The sequence below is a fragment of the Desmodus rotundus genome, chromosome 10 (assembly GCF_022682495.2).
Source record: "Desmodus rotundus isolate HL8 chromosome 10, HLdesRot8A.1, whole genome shotgun sequence".
In the NCBI taxonomy this organism is placed as follows: Eukaryota; Metazoa; Chordata; class Mammalia; order Chiroptera; family Phyllostomidae; genus Desmodus; species Desmodus rotundus.
The window spans coordinates 74,986,812-75,007,901 of record NC_071396.1 but is presented as its reverse complement, the minus strand read 5'-3'; the positions used below and the strand labels follow the sequence as shown (position 1 = coordinate 75,007,901).

The following is a 21,090-nucleotide window of genomic DNA, read 5'->3' as shown; positions in this document are numbered from 1 at the left end:
GTTATCTGAAGTTTCAACTCAGGAGAATGTAAAAGTATATTCTATTGAAAAACTATTGAAAAAAATAAAAACCAGAAAAAATTCATCACAACAAAACCAATGAAAATGACTATCACCTTTTACTAAGTACCCAAGTCTCCATGGAGTAAAACTCAGGAAAGGAGAATTAATTTTAAACCCCATTCCACAGGACTTCAGCTTCTGAATTAACAAACAAACAAAACTCATTTTACCTGTTAGGTTTAATAAAGTGAAGTCAAAGTAAAGCAAACAAAATAATTATTGTGGGATCACCATGTAATAATACTCAGTATTACTGTGTTAATGTCATGAACATATATGAAGTATTAAAACTACACTTGATATAGTCACTAGACAGCTGGCCTACATTTATGTTTATTAAAAACTGACAAACAAAACCTTTACAAATAATATCTCACTGCACATATCACTTTGAAACAGTAATCTTGAGAGACATTATCTCCTAGGACCCCCTCTTCCTCGGCCCCGGCCACGTCCTCTTCCTCTTCCTCGGCCCCGGCCTCTTCCTGCAACTGAGGAAAGAGAAAAAATAAGGCAAGGTAAATTCTTTTCTGTGCTATTACCTGGCCACCTCAAACAGTATCTGCAATTAAAAAAACTAACCTGGCTTCTCTCAAATGTAACCTCACAGTCACCCTTCCCAACACATTATCATGCAGAACGAAGAACTGCTGGCCTACAAAGACACTTTATTATAATATTTGTTTGTCTGAACATATTTAAGAAATTCATCCAGTTTCAAAATACTTTTCTTTGTGGCATGTCTCAAATTCACAACAAAATGAAATGCAAATTACTTCAATCTCATAAAGATGGAAGAGATATTGTATCAGTGGAACAGAACATGAATACCATGTGCCAGACGTTTTGTTACTGATTAGAATTGAAGCAAGTTAGTTCAAAGCCAAGAAGTCTAAAAACATACTATATCAAGTAACAACCTCATGACTCTTCAAAATCTTAAGTCATTTGATCCAATCATAACCTAGTACTTTAATCCATATAGCATTATCCCTGTCACACCTGGCCATCCTAACTCTACTTGATTTATCAGTGACAGAAAACTCATGTCCAAATAAACTTAATTTCATGTTGGATAGCTATAAATGTTTGAAAAATTGTGACATGGAGTCAAGTCAGTCAGATTCTACATTTCTAGCTATTATTTTCAGTTTTACTATTCAAATAAATACAAAGAAGTCAAGGGGTTCTGTTGAAACAAGGAAGATTAACCACACATCTTTAATTCCTTCTGAAACATTATTCATAATAGAAATGGAATAAAAATGGTAAATACCTATAAAGACAAAAAAAGGACAAAATATAAAAAATTAAATAAAGCGGAGAAAATACAGTAGTTGAAAGATTTCAACAAATTTTTAAGTAAGAAAGTAGTGTAAGAACAGTATATATTCAGTAAAGGAATAACAACTTCCAAGAGACCTTGGGACATTGGGAACCAAGGGGAAGATACAATGACACTGGGCTGAAAACAGGAAAAAAATGGTTGACAATTCTTATGTGGAGCCGTAGACTGTTCAGTCCTCCTCCCCATCTTGCAAAACTAATGATTATTTCCCTAACAAGCAGGTAGGGGAAAAAAGGTGAAATGAACCTACAGACACCGAAACAAAAAGGCTTCATATTTGAAAACACTTGCAAGCTGGATAGCAGCAAGAGGCATAGAGCTGATGAGAATGGAGAGGGGTATTAAGTTAGTGTTTTTTAAGTTATAGGTTGTAACCTGAAATTTTTCTTAACTTAAAGAAAATAGGTTAGGAACCTTAAGGGAATTTGCATGTATTAAAGCTAATCATTCTTCCCCAAACTTTTGTTTTAGTAATTTGTATAATGGGTTATGATGCCAGGTATTATTTTTCAGTGTGAGCAGTCTCAAAATCATTACATTTAGTGATTGTCTACAAAATACCCAGTCCCTTTCTCCTTCCTGTTCTTATAATGCTGGCTGTCAGTTATGTGTCTCCCATGGTAGGTGACTGGAATCTTTTTGTGAGAAAACCAGCTCCAAAAAAGACTTTCATATATTGAAATTTGGGTGTCTTCAGTGAAGAGGCCAACTCACTTTTGAACCACCCTACTATAATATCCACCAGCTGAGGAGTCCAGACTCCCTTCCTACCCAGAACTTCTCTTTTTGGTTCCTCGCCAAATAACAGATGGCCAAAGAGCAAGTAAGGCCTTTATTGTAAAGACCAAAAACAAAGAGACCAAATAAAAAGAGAAAATAAACAATGCCAAATACAGAATTAACTTAAAAACACACCCCTAAAACATAGTATGAAAAGTTATCAGAGAACAAGGAGGCTTAAAAATTAAGTATATTGGAAAATGAAGTCAAGGAAATTTCTCAGGAAACAGAACCAAGAGAAAAATAAGAAAATAAATCCATACTGAAATGGCCCACCAAGTACCCAAAACAACAAAATGAAGGAAAAAAAAAGGAGAACAAGGAAAGATTCTATGCCAAGTCATTAAGAAATTTCAGAATACTAGAAATAAAGAGGCAATATCCAAATCTTCCAAAGTATGTATGAGGTGGGAAACAAGGCCACTGACAAATGTACCAGAAGAACAGCATCCGTGTTTTTAATAACACCAGTAATAATAACAAATACTATATGCATTCATGGCAAGTACAGGCAATTAAAGACAAAAACAAAAAAACCTGAGTTGTTTGCAAATGTTTACAGTTTGAATAGTGGACTAGAGTACAAATAAATTCACAAAAACGTTTATAATCCTTCAAACTTACCAGCTTCTCTTTTCTTAGATTTCACCTTTGGTTCAACATCCACAAGTAGTGTATCCAAAGGTAAGCTGTCTGGCAGAATAAAATATCGAATGTTATTTCCTCGAATACTCAGCGTTTCCAGCTGTACAGGTTCTCGATTCTTCAGGGTCATTTTCACAGCTTTAAGATGAGTATTCATGCTGACATCTACACCTAAAGGGAAAAAAAAAGAGCAATTATTAGCACCATGAGGAAGAAAACCAATTAATATATCAAGTCATAGTGTAAACCATATTACAAAAGTACTTTTCTGCTACAGTGCAAGTATCTGCAATATAATTATGTCAGCTGGTAAACAGGGGATACTGTTAGAACAAATCAAAAGTCTTTCCTCTATAGAAATGTTCACTACCATGTTAGAATTGTTTACAGAAGTGAATGCAGTAAGCAATGGAGAAACCCTGGCACAGGTCTATTCCCATTGTCCCCATGTATACTTAGACCCTCAGGCAACGCTTATCGCATGGTTCTCCTATTGTCTCCACAACTTCCTTACATCTTGTTCTACTGAGCTACCTTCATTTTTGCTTTAAGAATGAAGTCCTATGTGCAGAGTATTATTTTTTATTATTACAAGAAATTTAACATGTCTTTTAAAGTGTTTTTCAAAATGAGCATTACCGTTTTTTGTTAACACTTTGATGCCCAAAGTTGCACAGGTTTTGAGTGGAATACCTCAAACTATTTTTCCGTTAGTCATTTTTAGTACGAGATTTTGCAATATAAAAAGCAAGGTTTTCTAGGACAACTATATAGCAGGACAGCAGGAATATTCAATTATTGGAGCCCTTACCAATACATCTGAACAAATAGGATAACTAAAGATCCAGTAAACTTCTGTCCCTGGAAAGTTAAGGTCAAAAACCGTAAATTCTCTCAACTTTCCTAATATCCATCTCAAATTTACTAATTATTACTAATATTTTCCTCCCTCATTGCATTCATAGAAAAGGTCCTCTCTTTTCCCAAATTAACATACTTTTGATATATTCCATCTCCTTGGGGACCTTGATCCTTCAACAGAAAGCGGGGGGGGGGGGGGGGGGGGGGGAAGACTTACAAGCTCTATGTTCCAGGAATTGCACGCTAAGACATTTTAATTTAATCCTCAAAATCCCTATCGATAGTCTGATTATCCCTACTATGAAAACTAAAATATATATTCTTGTAAAGGATACAAGATTGTAATGGTGGTTGTCAGTGGAAGCGGGAATTAGATCTTTTACATTTTGCTCCAAATCACTTTAGCCCCTCCCAACATTGCTTATTAAGTGCCTACTATGTTAAACAAAGCTTGCACTACATTACGTTTTTTATGTATGTGCTATCATTAAATCTAGTCCCTAAAAAAACCAGAACTCAGGAAAAAGCAGACAAAACCATATATTGTATTGACGATTTCCTTTCACAGCAACTGGCATTGCAAAGTTCTAGTATATTCACAAATAATATGTTTAATCTAGTATATTTTCTTGGTTTACTCAGATGCTTGATCTATGCATTGTATTAAAATTTTATTGATTATGCTATTATAGTTGCCCAGAATTTTCCCTCTTTGCCCTCCTCTACCCAGCACCCCCTACTCCCTCAGGCCAATCCTCCGCACCACTGTTCATGCCCATGGGTCATTCGTCCAAGTGTTTTGGCTACTCCATTTCCTATATTGTACTTTATATCCCCATGGCTATTCTGTAACTACCTATTTGTACTTCTTAATTCCCTCACCTCTTCACCCATTCCCAACTGACAACCATCAAAATTCTTTTTGTATCTATGATTCTATCTCTGTTCTTCTTGTTTGCTTAGTTTTTTAGATGCAGCTGTTGATATGTATTTATTGCCATTTTAATGTTCATAGTTTTGATCTTCCTTTTCTTAATAAGTCCCTTTAACATTTCATGTAATAATGGTTTCGTGATGATGAACTCCTTTAGTTTTTTTCTTGTCTGGGAAGCTCTTTATCTGCTCTCCAATTTTAAATAATATCTTTGTCAGGTAAAGCACTCTTGGCCATAGGTCCCTGCTTTTCATGACTTTGAGTATTTCTCACCAGTCCCTTCAAGCCTGCAAAGTTTCTTTTGCGATGGAATCAGCCGACAGTCTTATGGGAACTCCCCTGTAGGGCACTAACTGCTTTTCTCTTGCTGCTTTTAAGATTCTTTTTACCTTTAACTTCTGGCATTTTAATTATGATGTGTCTTGGAGAGGGCCTCTTTGCATCCATCAAAATTGGGACTCGGTGCTTTCTGGACTTCCACATCTGTTACCTTCACCAAACTAGGGAAGTTATCTTTATCCTTTCAGATAGTTCAATTTCTTGCTTTCTCTTCTCCTTTTGGTACCTCTAAAATGCAAATGTTGGAATGCTTGAAGTTGTCCCAGAAGCTGCTTATACTTACCTCATTTTTTTTTTTGGATTCTTTTTCCTTCTTGTTCTGATTGGTTGTTTTCTAATTCCTTATGTTCCAAATCATTGTTTTGATTCTTGGCTTTATTCACTGTACTGTTGTTTCCCTCCACATTGTTCTTTATTTTATTAGTATATGCTTCATTTCTGACTGAATCTTTTTTATGCTGTTGAGGTCCTCATTAAGTTCCTTGAGCATCCTTACAACCAGTGTTCTGAATCTGAATCTGATATATTGCTTATCTCCATTTCATTTAGATCTTTTTCTGGAGTTTTGATGTTTTTCATTTGGGCCATGTTTCTTTGTCTCCTCATTTTGGCAGCCTCTCTGTGTTTGTTTCTAAGTATTAGGTAGGGCTGCTTTGACTTCATTTCTTGGCAGTGTGGCCAATTGTAGTAGGTGTCCTGTAGGGTCCAGTGGGACAGCCTCCCCTACCACCCAAGCTGGGTACTCGAGGTGCACCCTTTGTGTGGGCCTAGTATACCCTTCTCTTGTAGTAGAGCCTTGGTTATCGTTGGCAGATCAATGGGAGGGATTTACCCAGGCCACTCCGCTGCAAGGACTGGCTGTGACCACTGACCACGGACCTCCACCGTCAGGATCAGCTGTGTAGGGGCAGGGTGGTGGTGCTCCGACATGTCCTGTACCTGTCCACTGGCCCTGGAGTTTCCCCAGTAGAGCAGGCCAAGGTCAGCCCCCACCTGTGTTTTGCCCAGGGCACCCTGCCTGAGCTGTAAAGCAATCTCAGATGTGCCTGGAGATTCCCAGGTGAAGCCAAGCTGTGAATCTAAGCTGGCTGCTGCTAGGACTCACTGAAGCCAACTGCTGCTTGTTTGATAAAATTTAGGAGCAAAGACCAGCCACTCTTAAGGAAAAGTGGGGTGGGTGGTAGAGAGCCTCTGGGGATCTCCAAGGCAGGTCAAAGAGTGTTAGCCAGGTTGATGGAGTCTTAGATATGGCAGCAGCTTACAGGCTCTGTGTGGGGAGGGTTTAGAAAAGGGACAATGGCCTCTGCTAGCCTTGATGCCAGACATTTCGGTTTCTCCCTGTATATTACTGGTGCCTTTCAAGCTGCTACCCCGGTGCTGGAGCCGAGGGAGTGAGTCTTAGTTGGTGAGCCTGTGTGTGGGTTATGACCAACTGCTTGGGACTCCAAAAGTTTCTCCCCCAACTCAATCCCCTCTGGTTTTTGCAACCAGAAGTTGTGGGGACTTATCTTCCTGGCACTGGAACCCTGGGCTGGGGGGCGTGGTGTGTGTTTGAGATTCCTTGCTCCCGAGATATCCCTCCTGAATTTTATCCAGCACACTTGTGTGTGGGACCAGCCTATTGCGAATCTGGGCCAGATTCTACCAGTCTGGATGGATGTGGTTTCTTTAATTCCGTAGTTGTCAGACTTCCATTCAGCTTTATTTCTGATGTTCCTCAGTGATGGTTGTTCTATGTTTTAGTTGTAATTTTGATGTGGTTATGACAAGAGGAGAGCCATGTCTGCCTACGCTGCCATCTCGACCAGAAGTGATCTGTATGTTTTATAATTCTTTACTGCCCACTCTCCATCTCCCACTGGAATATGCCCATTATCTTGGGTAAGAATATACCCAAGATAATCAGACATGGAAGCCCACTCTCTATCTTCAAAATCTTTACAATCTATCAAGGGACACAAAATCCTAATAAAAGTAACAAAATGTATTTTGGGAGTTGCAACATTCCAGGCACACATGGCATGAAAGGCAGAAAAGCAGGAAACGAGTCACACATAGGACAATCTGGGGAACCCAGTTTGGTCTTAGCACAATTACTTAAGGTGAGACTTAAGTAAGAAAGTCAATGAAATAATCCAGACAAAAAGAATGAGATTCCTACTACAAAAATGTTCATCAAGCAATCAGATCAGAATTCTGGCCTGTAGATAGAAGAGACAGGGGGGGAAAGTGTTATAAAGTAGCCCAACCTCCATACCTGTGATTGTTCCATGGACCTGTGTTCCATTCTTTAATTCAATGGTTACAGTTTCATGACTCAATTTCATCAAAAATCTATAAAGACAGCAGGAATGATAATTTTTTACCTTTAAAGCTTTAAAATCATGTTTATTAAGTCAAAGGGTAAAATTTCTAATTATTGAAGATCTGCTTAGACATCTATATCAATTCCTGTTGGCAATCTGCATAAGTTTCAGGTTTCCCTGAATTAAAACCTTAACATTTGTGAAGGGGCCTAATAATAACTGACATTCGTTGGACATTTCTGATTCTCAAAACCATTGTACAGCATCCATGCATACAAATCCTAAAGTCATTATAAGCCACAAAATTGAAATCAAGACAAATTATATGAAGGTGGTCAAAAGGTACAAACTCCCTATTATATGCTGAGTATAGTTAACACTGCTATGTGGTATATTTGAAAGTTTCTACGAGAGTAGATCTTAAAAGTTCTCATCACAAAGGAAGAAGCCTTTTTTGGGGAAGTGGGTATCTATAAAGATGATGAATGTTAACTAAACTTACTGTGGCAATCATTCTGAAATAGATGTCAAGTCACTATGCCATACACCTTAAACTTACACCATTATATGTCAACTTTATCTCAAGCCCTGGCTGGCGTGGCTCAGTGGATTGAGTGCTGGCCTGCAAACCAAAGGGTTACCGGTTCAATTTCCAGTCAGGGCACATGCCTGGGTTGCAGGCCAGGTCCCCAGTAGGGGGTACATGAGAGGCAACCGCACTTTGCTGTTTCTCTCTGTTTCTTTCTCTCTCCCTTCCCCCTCTCTAAAAATAAACTTTAAAAATCTTTTTAAAAAATTATATCTCAATAGTGAATGAAAAATAATTAAATTGTAATTGGTAGTAAAAGATTATAGTTATTGTATATATATGTATATATAATAATAAAGTAAAAGTCTCCCTTTATAACTCCCTCGACGTTTGTGAGAATATTCTTCTAGACCATTTTATACGCATTTATAAACATATAAAATTTTTAACATAATTGGCCATATTTTAATGACTTCTCTAAATTGTAGTTCCCATTTAGCAGTTTGTATTAGAGACATTTTCATGTCTATTATATATTGCCATCACAAATCCATTTATGCAAATCCTTACTAACACTGTTACCAATCTTCTGAATTTTGTCAATTTAAAAGAAAAAAAAGGCAATCTGCCGGTTTTTTTATTGTTGTTCAATTACAGTTCCCCCTATTCCCCCCATTACTCTCCCCTGTTCTACCCACTGATTATTTTCTATTAGATGTGAGTTTGAATATCTTTTCATAAATATTGCAAATTTGTTTCTTTTGTGAATTACCTATTCATATTCTTCACACATTTTCAATTAAATTTTTATTTTGTTTTCTACAGTTTGCTACAGCTATTCAAGTTTGTTTGTGGTTTTCTTTAGTCATACAAATTTCCCCCCACTTTATACTGTTAGTTTTGTGAATCCTTCTTAGGTATGTAATTTGTTTACGAAGATGTTTCCCATCCCAAATTGTCTTTTTTCATCTGGTTTTATATTTAGTACACTTCATCTAATCTTGTTTGTCCCCAACTTTTATTATGAAATATTGCAAAGGAAGAAAAGTTGAAGGGTTGAACACTTATTGAAATGTTGCCATTTGTGTGTGTCCTTCTTACACTCCAAACTTACACTTTCACCAAATCATCTTAAAATAAATTGCAGACACTTCAGTATACATTTTCTAATGAGGACATTCTCCCACATAACCATAATACCACAATCACCATCTAGAAAAATGGACAATCATCCCACAATGTGATCTAATACACATTTCACCTTCACAGTATCTTGTACATGTAGGGTTACATCTTTTTCTCCTATTCTAGACTGCTGCTGAGGGTAAGGTTTATGACCTTTAATCTAATCCTGGATTGTGAAAAGCACTGAATAACAGTTGGCTGAATTTTTCAATTAAAAGGAAGGCATCCTTAAAATACCACTTTTTTACTGGTACGGCCAGCCATTAAAAAAGGGGAAACAATTGGCCTGGGATATATCAAGTCCTAAACTTTTTTTCCTTTTAAATTTATTTTAGGAGAGAGAGGAAGGAAGAGAGAAAAAAACATCAATTTGTTGGTCCACTTATTTATGTGTTCATTGGTTGATTCTTGTATGTGCCCTAACAGGGGATCGAACCCACAACCTTGCCATATTGGGATGATGCTCTAAGAAACTGATCTAACCCTGCCAGGGTCCAAACTTTAAGCAGTTCATATGTCCTCATATAAAGACTGATGTGTTGAATCTCCCACCCCTTTTTTTGTTTCCTGTCAAGAAAAGTCTGTCAATGAATTGATAATCACCAGACAAGGATTCTTTAACTGAGCTCTAAATTTAATAATCATTTATAAGTATATTAGCCTAGATTTTCAACTATTAGTTTACTTCCATTATCAGGTTTTGGGGTTAAAAAAAAAAAAAACCCTTATTTTAACTGACCCACTCAATAATTACTTTTATAAAAATTCTTTCAAATTATTTTTGCAAGTAAAACTAGTCTCCATACAAGCTCAAATTCTAGTAGAAAGGACACAAAAGATTTTTAAAAAGAAACTAAATTAGAAAACCAATGGAGATATGCACAGACTTTTACCAGGCAAATAATGTAGCAAGGGTAGGAGGGAATCAAATCTTAGTGGACTTGTAGCAAGGTGTCTGAAAGGTTGGAAATATGCAGCAAAAAGAGCAAAGATATGGTAATAAGAAATAGCGCAACACTGAGAAATTCCAGGTACTATTGATGGAATATTAGGTCCAAGAAAATGAATAGGAAGTTAGGCAGGCACCTATCATGGAGAGCCCAATCTCTGTTATATTCACACTGAAAGACAAATTAGGTGGCTAGAGCAGTATACAGGTTAAAGTTACAGTAATCAAGACAGAGGAATTAACAAACTGATCAATGAAATAAAACAGAGTCCAGAAATAGACCCCCATTTATATAGTCTACTTTCTACAAAGGTGCTTATGGGACTGCTAAAACAGTCTGATGGGCAAAGAAAAACCTTTTCAACAAATAATGAAATGGATCATAATAGAGATTTATATTCAGCAATACAGAATAACTGGAAGTCCATATAGAAAAAAAATGAACCTGGATTGCTAACTTACACCACCTACCAAAATTAACTGAAGGTAGATCACAAACCTAAACCTAAGAGTTAAAATTATAAAGCTTTTAGAGCAAAACAGAATAACTTCATGGTTTGAAGGCAGACAAAACTTTGACAGTGTAGAGAGAACAATAACCATAAAAGAAAAAGCTAGTAAGTTAAGGCTTCCTCAAAATAAACTTCTGGTCACCAAAGACATTAGGAAATGAACAAGCAAGCCACAAGAGAGAAATTATTTCTGACAAAGGACTAGTATGCATAATATATAAAGAATTCTTATTATTCAATAATTAAAAGAACACAAAAAAACTAAACTCTTCACACATATATGTGAATGGCCGATAGATGAGAAAGTGCTCAACATCATTAGCTATTAGGAGAATGAAGACTGAAGCCATAATGGGACACTACTATCACTAAATAGCTAAAATTAAACTGACAGCAACAGATGCTGAGGAGGGTTATGAAGCAACTGGAATTCTAATCTACTGTTGGTGGGAGTGTAAAATGGTACAACCACTATACTATGGAAAGTGGTCTGACAGCTTCTTATAAAACTAAATGTGTATCAATGCCATGATCCAGTAACTCCACTCCTAATTACCCAAAAGGGGGGAGGAGACCTTGCACAATAAAGTTCAAAGCAATTTTAGATACATAACTTTAAAACACACAATGGACTGATTACTAATAATAAACAAAATACTGATACAAACCATAATGTAGATGAATCTTAAAAATATGCGGAGTAAAACAAATTTTACACAAAAAGAATGCATACTCCATGACTCCAAATATAGGAAATTCTAGCACAAGCAAAATCAAGCTATGGTGGAAGAAACTGGTTGCCTCTGTAGGTACAGGGCCAAAGATTGACAGGAAAGGGCTTGAGGAAACTAAGCCTTTGGTAATGTTCCATATCTTAACAGTGGCTTGGGTTACACAGGTGTATACATTTTTGAAAATCAGGAAATGCACACTAAATTTCATTGTATGAAATATTTACCTCAAGAGGTTATTATGTCTTGGAAAAAAACCAGGGGTGAAAAATGGAGCCTGAACAGTTCAGTGGTGACATTTAGAATGGTAGGGGACAGGAGAAACAGACATAATAATCCAAGCCTGGAAACCAAATAGATTGGAATTATTTTCTGATGAATCCTTTACTATCTGAGTTCTTTTTCCCTTCTGAAACTTCGATATTCAAATAACATGGTATCTATCCTTCAGGATACAAACCCATACTAAGTTCAAAAAGCAAAGAGAATTCAACAGTCAGAGATACTACTGTAAGGTAGATAAAAATGCCAAATTTTTCAGGCATCAGGATTATCGAGAGAGAAAGAGGTCAAGACTCTCAGGTTTTTGTTTAGGGTGACAATAAGATAAGAAAGATTCTGCCACCAACTAAGGTATAGAAATAAGTCTACTGAGGGGTGGGGTGGAGGGATGGGGAGAAAATGCACACAACTGTAATTGAATAACAATAAAAGCTTTTTAAAAAGAGAAAGAAGTCTACTGAAATGCAAATCAGTTAGACAAATATCTACTCTTAGTACAAAATACATTCTCCAATTAGAAGAAATTTTGTTTCTATATTCTAAGGCACAGAATAGGATTCAAGAGTCATTAAAATTTACATGAAAATAGTCACAACATGGAAATCTTTAAATGAGACAAACTGATTTCAAACAGTAACACATAAAATTTAACTAAAAAGTTCACACTGCTAGCTATTGAGAAAATGCAATATACTTTAAATTCTGAAACGGCTTTATCCAGAGTTATAGCTCAAATAAAAAGGGACTAAAAGTTAACCTTAAATGCCTTCTCTACAAACTCCAACCTGAAGGGTTAAAAGTTATTTCAAACACACCACAAATTATCTACTTGTCTGTCTTCCCCCCAAAACAGAAACCTCCAACAAGGCAGGACTCTACTTTAAAAAAAAAAAAAAGTCCATTTTCAGCACACAGAGTTAACAGGTGCCCAATTACTGTTTGGTCGGCACTGACAATCCTTGACTCAACAGCTAAATATGTATAACTGCTGGCTTATTTATTAGAAACCTTTAGGTTACTCAAACAAGTCTTCAGTGGGTTTAATCAACCAGGTTTAAGAAATAAAAAGGAAGAAATACCGATTATCCGTGTGGTCAGTCACATATACGAAAAGTGATTCTGTCCCAAGTTGGGCGATTATTTCCTAAATGAAAGGCCTACTTTAAAGGGGACTGTAGGTTAAATAATCTTAAGTCTAGAAACTATAAAGAATGAACTAAAAAAGAACAAAAAATTAAGTCAAATTTAAAACACTTCGGAAACTGACTTCATTATTTCCCAGATAAACCCCAGCAGCTTCTAAGTATTCTTTTAAAAGCGCATTTAAACTACTTTCGCAGGGCATGCAATTTTTATGTCTCCCACGATCTGAGGGAGCGTGCGGATTCCTGACGGCTGAGGTGGGCCCGAGATGTAGAAACTAGAAAAACTAAACTAGAAAATCCTCAGTAACCGAAACCACAACTTTGTAAGCCCGAAGCTGTACCTTTAAGGCCTAAGACAGTGGGTGAGAAGAAAGGGCTCGGTCTTTACGTCAACCTCCCGAAAGACACGAGTTTATCCCCTCGCGACTCAGCCTGAACGCCTGGCCCGAAGGCCCGCGGCGGCGCGGCCGGCACGGGGCGGGAGTGGCGGGCGCCGCAGGCAGTTAGCAACCGGCGCACGCGGCTTTCGCGCCTCCTGCAAATGGGATAGCCCAGCCTCTCGCTACCCGCCCCAACTGTCCCTTCAAGGCCCCCGACTGGTTTGGTCACCTCCTCACCTCACAAGCTTCATCCTTACGGAGTCGTCACGTTTTCAGCGCGAGAGTGCACAAAAAAGAACTGAGGGCCACGCACTGGACTATGAATGGCCGGAAACGCCTACTCGTAGGCCTCGGGTGTAAAGAACGCGCGCAGTGCAGCGAACGCTCACCGGAAACGCAGAGGCGGCGTTGGGTCGCACTCCCTTCCGGCCGCGAGGCGCGCTACTGCGGCCCCTGGCGGCTGGAGGTGTGCCTTGCGACCGCTAAGATCGTCTAGGGCTAGTCTGGGAGGAAATTGTCTGTCAAAGGGAGGTTTGATATTAAATTCAATTACTAGGCACTTCGACACGGCAGTCCACCTCGTAGCGCGCGGCACCAAAACATACCCGTGAGCGAAAGGAAATACTGAGAGAAGCCCAAAGGATTACCTAAATTCTGCTACAAAGCCAGGAATTTCAGCAGTACTTAATGTAGTTAAAGAAAACCACGCAATTCAGTTAATTCTTTCTTACTTTAAATTCTGGACGCAAACTTTTAAAGGCCGCTACAGTACCCAGAGATCGTGTTATACTTCTCTAATGAGCTCGAAAACGATTTCATACCTTCTTTCTTCTGTCCCTCTCCAACATTTTACAATCCAAGTCCTTTTCCAAATCACTCTCTGTTAATGTTACGGAAGCCATCCTGCTTTCCTTGCTGTTACAGGGGCAGAAGTATTATTGCTCCTTTCCAAGGCAAACTCCTCTGTTGTTGTATGGATCCTATCTCCCATTTTCTCAAAAATTCCACTCCTTCACTTAGCCTCACCTAACCTGAATCATCACTTTCTCCCTCTCTACTGGATTTTTTCCATCAGCATACAAATTTATATTACAAACAAAACAAAGTTCTTTTCTGATGCAGCTCCAGCTACTGACAGAATTCTTTCACAGAAAATTTTTTGAATGAGATGTCTATATTTGTTTTTATCACCCCCAACTCACTCTTCAAACTACACTGAAATTGCTTTTTTAAAGGTTATCAAAAACCTCCAAGACAAACTTCTGTCCTCATCCTACTCAACATCTCAGCAGCATTCAACACAGATACTCCCCTCTTGTAATACCCTCCTTGCTTGGCTTCCAGAATAGTAAGCATACCTGGTTTTATTCCTATCCCACTAGCTACTCTTTTTAGGTCTCAGCTGCCTCATCCGCTACTGAGCCATTACATGCTGGTGTGCTTCAGGGCTTACATTAGATGTAGTCTCCTCATGGGTACTTTCTCTTTAGCCTAGGCGATCTCCAAAGCCTTGGCTTTAATTTGTATCTTCAGCCTAGATTTTATCCTTTACCATTGAAAACTCTTGGATTTTGTAAAGCAGTGCTCATCAAATTTTAATGTACATAGGACTCACCTGGATGAAACTTTAGAATGAAAATTCTGATGGGGAGAAAAGGCATACCACTGTAATTGAATAACAATAAAAATTTTAAAAAAAGAAAAAGAAAATTCTGATTCAGTTGGTGTGGGGTCTGACATTCTGCATTTCTAATGTTAAAGAAAAATAACCACAGGCCCAAAATGGAGTCACATGTGTTAACAGCCTATAATATCAAACCTAGATTTAATACCTGATTTAACTGCAGTTTCAATCTCTCCCAGAAACATAATCTTAATTATCCAGTTTGGAATTTTCTGGTCAAGGATCAGCAGTCTGTCCTGTCACCTAGGCTATCTCTATTCTCCCTGGAAAGAACAGGCAATTTACATGTTAACAAGCCTCCCACTTCTCTTCCCTCAAAGATGTCCTGGCTTCTTTTCTTTCACTAATAGCTTCCTTGCCCCACCCTGCTTCCATTTTGTACAGTGTCCTTCTAGTTGCTAAATGGGATGCTGCCCAATTCATGAATCACTTAACCCTGTGGAGGTTGCAGTCAAAAAAATTACAGCACAGGTTGCACGTTCCTGGGAGATACATTCATTACCACTAAGTGGTAAAATGAGAAAAAAAAATTTAAACACTGCCAATTGGCATTTACTATATTAATATAATAAAATACACGATTTTTAAAATTTATTTTCAGTTACAACCTAGAAATTATTAAAAACTAAAAACATAAAGAATAAAAAATTTTCTTTTCAAATAACAGAAATATGGATATTGCTGAAAAACACAACCAAAAAAAGTCTTTAACATTAGCGATCAGAATTTTCAACAGTTGGTTTTGAAAAACCGTTTGTTATAGTCATCCCCAAAAATATCGAGTATTTATGTTCAAGGCATAAAGACTTTTCACAACACTTGCAAAAATATTTTGATAAATGACTCCAGTAGCAATCATTCGCTAAAGGTCCTCAACATGTCTTGGATTATCAAATCAATGTATTTTTCCAGCCATTTTCAACACTAAATGAAAAAAAACAAACAAACCCTACAACACTGACTTCGAAGTTCAAAAAAAAAAAAAAACAACTACACCAACACTGACCTCGGACTTCACGGTTTCTCTCAGATGCAATTTACTATTGAATATCACACGCCCTTATGAAACTTTGTTATAACTAAACTGACGGCCAACATTAGTCACATACAAGTGCGCAGCTAGTCATAACCTTGAACCTATGCACCCAATATATGTAATAATATTTAAGAAAAGAGTTTGTTTCTATCTCTCAGATCAGTTGTAACCTTTGCATGGTGAATAAAGCCAATTCAAACCTTAAATTTACTTGGTTCAATTTTTTTAAACACTAACAAGCCTTCAGTTGATGAAGATGCCCCTAGTCCATGGACCATAATTGATTAGCAAAACTGTAATGCACGTTTGTGTACTGCCTTCTCAACACCTATCCCCTTTTCTTTCCAACAGTTTCCAATAACCTCCTGGTGATTCATGAGGTCCTACGGATGCTGACTCTACCTTATGTTAATAATCACATTCCATTACTCGTCCACAGTGGGCTTGCAGTATAAGCTGATCAATCAGACCTTTGCAGAGAATACTCTTTCCTTTTGGATGTGAGTGGAGAGGTAGTTTTTGGAAACTCTAGAAGAACAGGTCTTAAGAGTTGTAAAAAAACAAAGCCCATGATGAGTCCCTTGATTAAACATAGTGCCTAAATGTGGTTATTTAAATGAAAATTAAGTAAAATTAAAAATTCAGTTCCTCAGTTACAATAATCACACTTCAATCACTCCATAACCATCTGGGGATGTAAAAGGGTGCAACCAAGAGGGGGGGCCCAAATAGGGATTTGTAATGGGGTCCAGAACTCAAGGTGTCCAGGAAATATTAGAAAAATATATATAGGATGTCCTCACCCCCACAAGCCTGAGCTGGGGGAAGGGATACATGGAGCAGGGCCATTCAGAGCTGTTTTGCATAGCAACAGCTGTGCAGCTAACCTCTGGCATCGTCGTTTAACATATCTATAACCTTTTACTGGTTTCATGAATATGTTAAATAGCTGTGGCCCTGCTTTGAGCCAGGGAGATGAGAGTGACTTCCACCCAAGATGTAACTGGGAAGCAACTCCCTCTGGTTACAGCGCCTGCGTGAGAGGTCGGAGAAGATTGGCTCCATGCCATGGGGCCACACTTGCCCAGACTTACTAGGGCAGCCCAGTAAAGCTGGAAGGATACGGGAATGCTGGCAGGTGTAACTGATTGTGGGAGGAGTCGGAAATGGGGCTGCAGAGGAAGACTGGTGCTGGGATTTAAACACAGGTGGGGCAGCCAAACGGGAGAGAAGACCACATGGTTTTGGGGGAGAAGGGGGAGAGAGGACCATGCAGTTTTGGTGGAGTGGGGATCCCGTGGCGGTGACACAGCTAATGGTGCCGGGAGCCTGAATCACAGACTTCTACTTCTTTTCCTAAGATATGGTACCCCAAACTGGGCGAGGGAGAAGGAAGGACTGTGTGCATCTCTGGGTATTCTAAAGGACTAGTATTTTAATGAAGACATTAGTCATTACTCTAAGTCTGTATAACTTAAATAAATAATTTCTTTCTTTTTCACCAGTCTCTGGCATTGAGAGACATCTTTCTCTGGCGGCGGGCAAGGCAAACCTAGTAAGTCGGGGGGGACCTCCAGAGAGAAAGGGGGGTCCTTTTGGTGATAGTATATTGTTCACCACCACTCCTGTCTGTTCTGTAACAGGGATATGGTTACCCTTATGGACAGTGCAGATACAGGTCATTTCCATCCTGAGAAAGTATGATTAGACAGTGCTGCTCTGTTAATCACCATATTTATTCCCTTCTTTGTACTTAACTATTTACTTATCTGTTGTCTGATATGAAAACGTAAACTGCATGAAGGCAGGGAATTATATCTGTTCTGTTCACTTCTACATTCCCATCATTTAGAATAGTGCCTGGCACCCAGTGGGACCTGAAATATTTTTGAAATAACTCAATGTTTCCCTCATTCGAATGCATGCTGCAAGTGTGTACTGTTCGTTGCAGTATTCCTAGTATTGAGCACAGGGTACTTCTCCCTATTATCCTTAAGGCCCTTCCTACTTTGAGCTCTACCTACCTCTTAATCCCTTTTCCCTTCAATAGAATTGGAATGTTTGAGTTCTAGCAGCTCACTAAGCTTACTGTCCTCTCTAGACTTTTGTACATTCAGTTCCTTAACCTGGCTAACACTTTTGCCCTCTCAAGTATGTGAGGCCAACATTATTACTTGTATGTGTTAATGGTGGGTCTCCAGGAAGATGGCAAAATGAAATGTCACTGTCAGGTGATTTATACCAAATTGGTATAATTTTTCTGTTTTTATTTTCTACCTTGAATTCTTTTTTTTAGAATTTTTACTCTCATTTTATAAAACTGTTAAGAGTCCTGAAATAAAGTCAACAAGAGTGGAGCAACAAAGAAAAAGTCTTTGCTGCTAGCAGGAGTGTCAGTCTGAAAGTAAGCCTACCTTGTCTTCTGGGAGTTAGCAGAGGTTTTATATATTACAGACATTATAGATTTTTCACAAGAAAGAAAAGGAACAAGAGGATGTTATGTGTGGGAGAATGCAACTAATCCATTATTAGATTTTATAAGTAGATATTCTAATGATAAGTGTAGAAAAGTACATTATGCAGTTTGGAGTCAGGAAGGAAAACAAACACTTTAAATCCAGGATATGACATTTTCAATTTTGAGTTTAGCAAGAGAAACTTCAAGTGAGGACTTTCGGTTCTTTGTGTAGGGATTGCAAAAAAAGAGACCATTGCAGTTCAAATACTACAATTTACAGAACCATATGTTAAGCACCAAGGTACATCATCTGCACCACAGCATTTGTTTTTGCCATGAGCACATGGCAAACTGAACCAATCAGAGTTCTCCCTAAGGACTTTCTCAGGAGCTCTGAGGAAGGGAGGCCTTTCTTTTTATTGGGATCAGTTCACTGAGAGCTTATATAATTTTTGAAAGTTCAGTCAGGCAAAATTATTCAGTTGGTCATGATTATCTTTGAGTAGACAACCAAATCAAATAAACCAAATTCTAGAGTTCATAGACAGCTCTAAAAGAAAACCAGTGATGGAAGGCAAAACAAATTTTGTCAAATATGATATCACAGAATTAAGATTTAATCAAACTATAAATTGAGACCTTTGGTGTTAATGAATCAGAAGTGAAAAATGTCTTTTAAAATGATAAAGAATAATACTTGAGTTACTTTTTCCATAAAAGCAAAATGTTTTTAAAATGTATTTTTATCGAGATATAACTGACATTTAAAATGTATAATTTTAAGGTACACAACATGTTGATTTGATACAATTATATATTGCAATATGATTAACACAGTAACCAACACATCCATCATGCCATATAATTATTTCTTTTTTGTGATAGGAACAATTAACATCTGGTATCTTAGCAACTTAGCAAATTTATAACATGGTATTGTAAAAGCAAACTATTTTATAATTTTACAGCATGTTTAAGAAGCTGATTGTAGTTTTAGAAAAGAAAATCCAAGAATAAATTGAAGATATGAATTATACATCAAATATGATGTGTCAAAAATAAGTACAGCTCTGGCTGGTGTGGCTCAGTAGATTGAGCACTGGCCTGCAAACCGAAAGGTTGCTGGTTCGATTCCTAGTCAGGGCACATGTCTGGGTTGCCGGCCAGGTCCCCAGTTGGGGACAGGTGAGAGGCAACCTATAGATGTTTCTGTCATACATCAATGTTTCTTTCCCTCTCTCTTTCCCGCCCTTCTCCTCTCTCTAAAAGTGAGTAAATAAAATCTTTAAAAAAATTAAAAACAAAAAAAGTACATGTGATTTCCTATGGTCTGACATTTGTATCCTATGCTCCTTATTGTGGACAGTACAACAAATAATGTGGAGTAGATCACTCAGAAGCAGAGGCCTATTTTGTGGGAAGGTAAATGTGTAAATATGGTTTGTGTGTCTGTATGGCAGAATTTGAGTTATGAAAGATAAAGTGGTTTAAGAGGAAAAGAATCCCCACCAGTTGTCTGACAGCCTAAAGGTAAAGGCAAATATAGGCCAGAGTCTGGTAGATAACCAGCTTTAACCAGATCAGCAATCTATTACTGCGCTTTTTCTCCCATTTTAAGCCATTTGGCATAGGCCATCAAAGTATATGTATCAGGGACTGAGGAGTGGGAGTGGGGAGACTAGGCAGGTTTTTGACAAGTAACAATGTATGGTTATGTGGGCAATGACCTCACCCATAAAACCAATTTTTTAAAAATTTGATTGATTGATTGGGGAAGGGAAGGAAAAGAGGGAGAGAAGGCATGTGCCCTGACTAGGGAATCAAACCAGCAACCCTTTGGGTTTTAGGCCAGTGCTCAATCCACTGAGCTACACCAGCCAGGTCCCAATCTTTGTTTTTTATTTTTAAGCCATAGACTCTCGCCAGACTAAACTTAAAGCACATTTTGGTTGTACTGGGTTTCAAAATAGGTCAGGAAGGGAAAAACTCACCTATGACCCTCTTCAGATTCTTAAAGGCAAGAGTACCATCTATCCATCTTACAGTTCTGCAAATAGAGAGTAGCATAGAAAACAATGTTCAAAGGCAGTGTAGGAGCCACGAATCCTAGTGGTAGAACCCTAGATTCTATCTTTGAGACTTCGAAGAACCAAAACTTTAAACACCCGCCATGACTACACCTAGTGGAATATTCTACAATTTCTTACAGATTCTTGTGCTCTCGTTCAGAAGGACGATAGTGTAAATTTGGAGTCGGTGGAGTGCAATGCAGGAGAAGGAGAGAAGGGTCAATTGCCTCCCCTTTTCTTTACATTGGCCCATTTAGAATATCAGAGGTATTTGAATTAGAGGTGGCAGAGAACAGTACCTGCAACTGGCCTAGGAACCTGCGGCAACGTTTTTCCAAGACAAACCACCACCGCTGGGGGCGCGGGCGGCTTTATTCCAAGAAATGACCCCGTGAAGGGCAAGCGGTCACCGCCAGGGGGCGTAACCATCTCCCCGCAAGGTGCCCACCCGCGGTGCGCGCACGCGAGGCCTCCCACCGCGCCTGCGCCTAGGATGGACGCTGGCTCGCCTTTCCCCGACGCCCCCGCCGTCCCCAGCCGGGGTGAAAAACTGCGTGACACGCAGCGAGCGTGGCGGCCATCTTTTTCAGGGTACGTCAGTCGAACCTGTTAGGGTTGAAGAAGAGTGTTGCGCAAGCGCGCCCAAGACAGTCGCAGGTAACTCCCATCTGACGGGCGAGGAGGCGTCGCCGTCATCGCCGGAAGTTTGGCGTTTCTGCGCCGCGGGGGAGGTGGTTGTCGCGGCAGAAGCAGCTGAGTGTCTCCTGATACCCGGATGTGAGGCGGACTGCCGGCTCCCGAAGACCCTCGGCCAGGCGTGAGGAAGGTACGCCAGCGTCCCGACTGTCTTGCTG

At 38.7% G+C, this 21,090-nt stretch overlaps 2 protein-coding genes across 9 annotated transcripts in view; one reads left to right on the top strand and one right to left on the bottom strand.

The window, feature by feature from the left end:
* Positions 1–224: 224 nt before the first annotated feature.
* Positions 225–20,979, bottom strand: SNRPD1 (small nuclear ribonucleoprotein D1 polypeptide). 4 transcript variants are annotated; one of them, XM_045187631.2, is made up of 5 exons: positions 20,843–20,979; positions 20,159–20,214; positions 7,228–7,304; positions 2,816–3,007; positions 225–554 (listed from the first exon to the last, which is right to left on the bottom strand). In XM_045187631.2, the coding sequence occupies exons 3-5, from the start codon at positions 7,295–7,297 to the stop codon at positions 478–480; spliced, it is 339 nt and encodes a 112-aa protein (XP_045043566.1). In that variant the 5' UTR covers positions 7,298–7,304; positions 20,159–20,214; positions 20,843–20,979; the 3' UTR covers positions 225–477. The 4 variants fall into 4 exon arrangements, with proteins under 4 accessions (XP_045043566.1, XP_024436456.1, XP_024436455.1 ...); XM_024580688.3 differs by lacking the exon at positions 20,843–20,979 and adding an exon at positions 20,536–20,735; XM_024580687.2 differs by lacking the exons at positions 20,159–20,214; positions 20,843–20,979 and adding an exon at positions 13,227–13,381.
* The window catches only part of ESCO1 (establishment of sister chromatid cohesion N-acetyltransferase 1), a 66,347-nt gene continuing 66,181 nt past the window's right edge, over positions 20,925–21,090 (top strand). For 2 of the 5 annotated variants that reach the window (XR_006653959.2, XM_024580684.4), the window contains exon 1: positions 20,925–21,062. The gene's annotated coding sequence lies outside the window, so the exon portion shown is untranslated. The remainder of the gene's footprint in view (positions 21,063–21,090) is intronic. The other 3 variants (XM_024580686.4, XM_045187630.3, XM_045187629.3) reach the window with 3 other exon arrangements.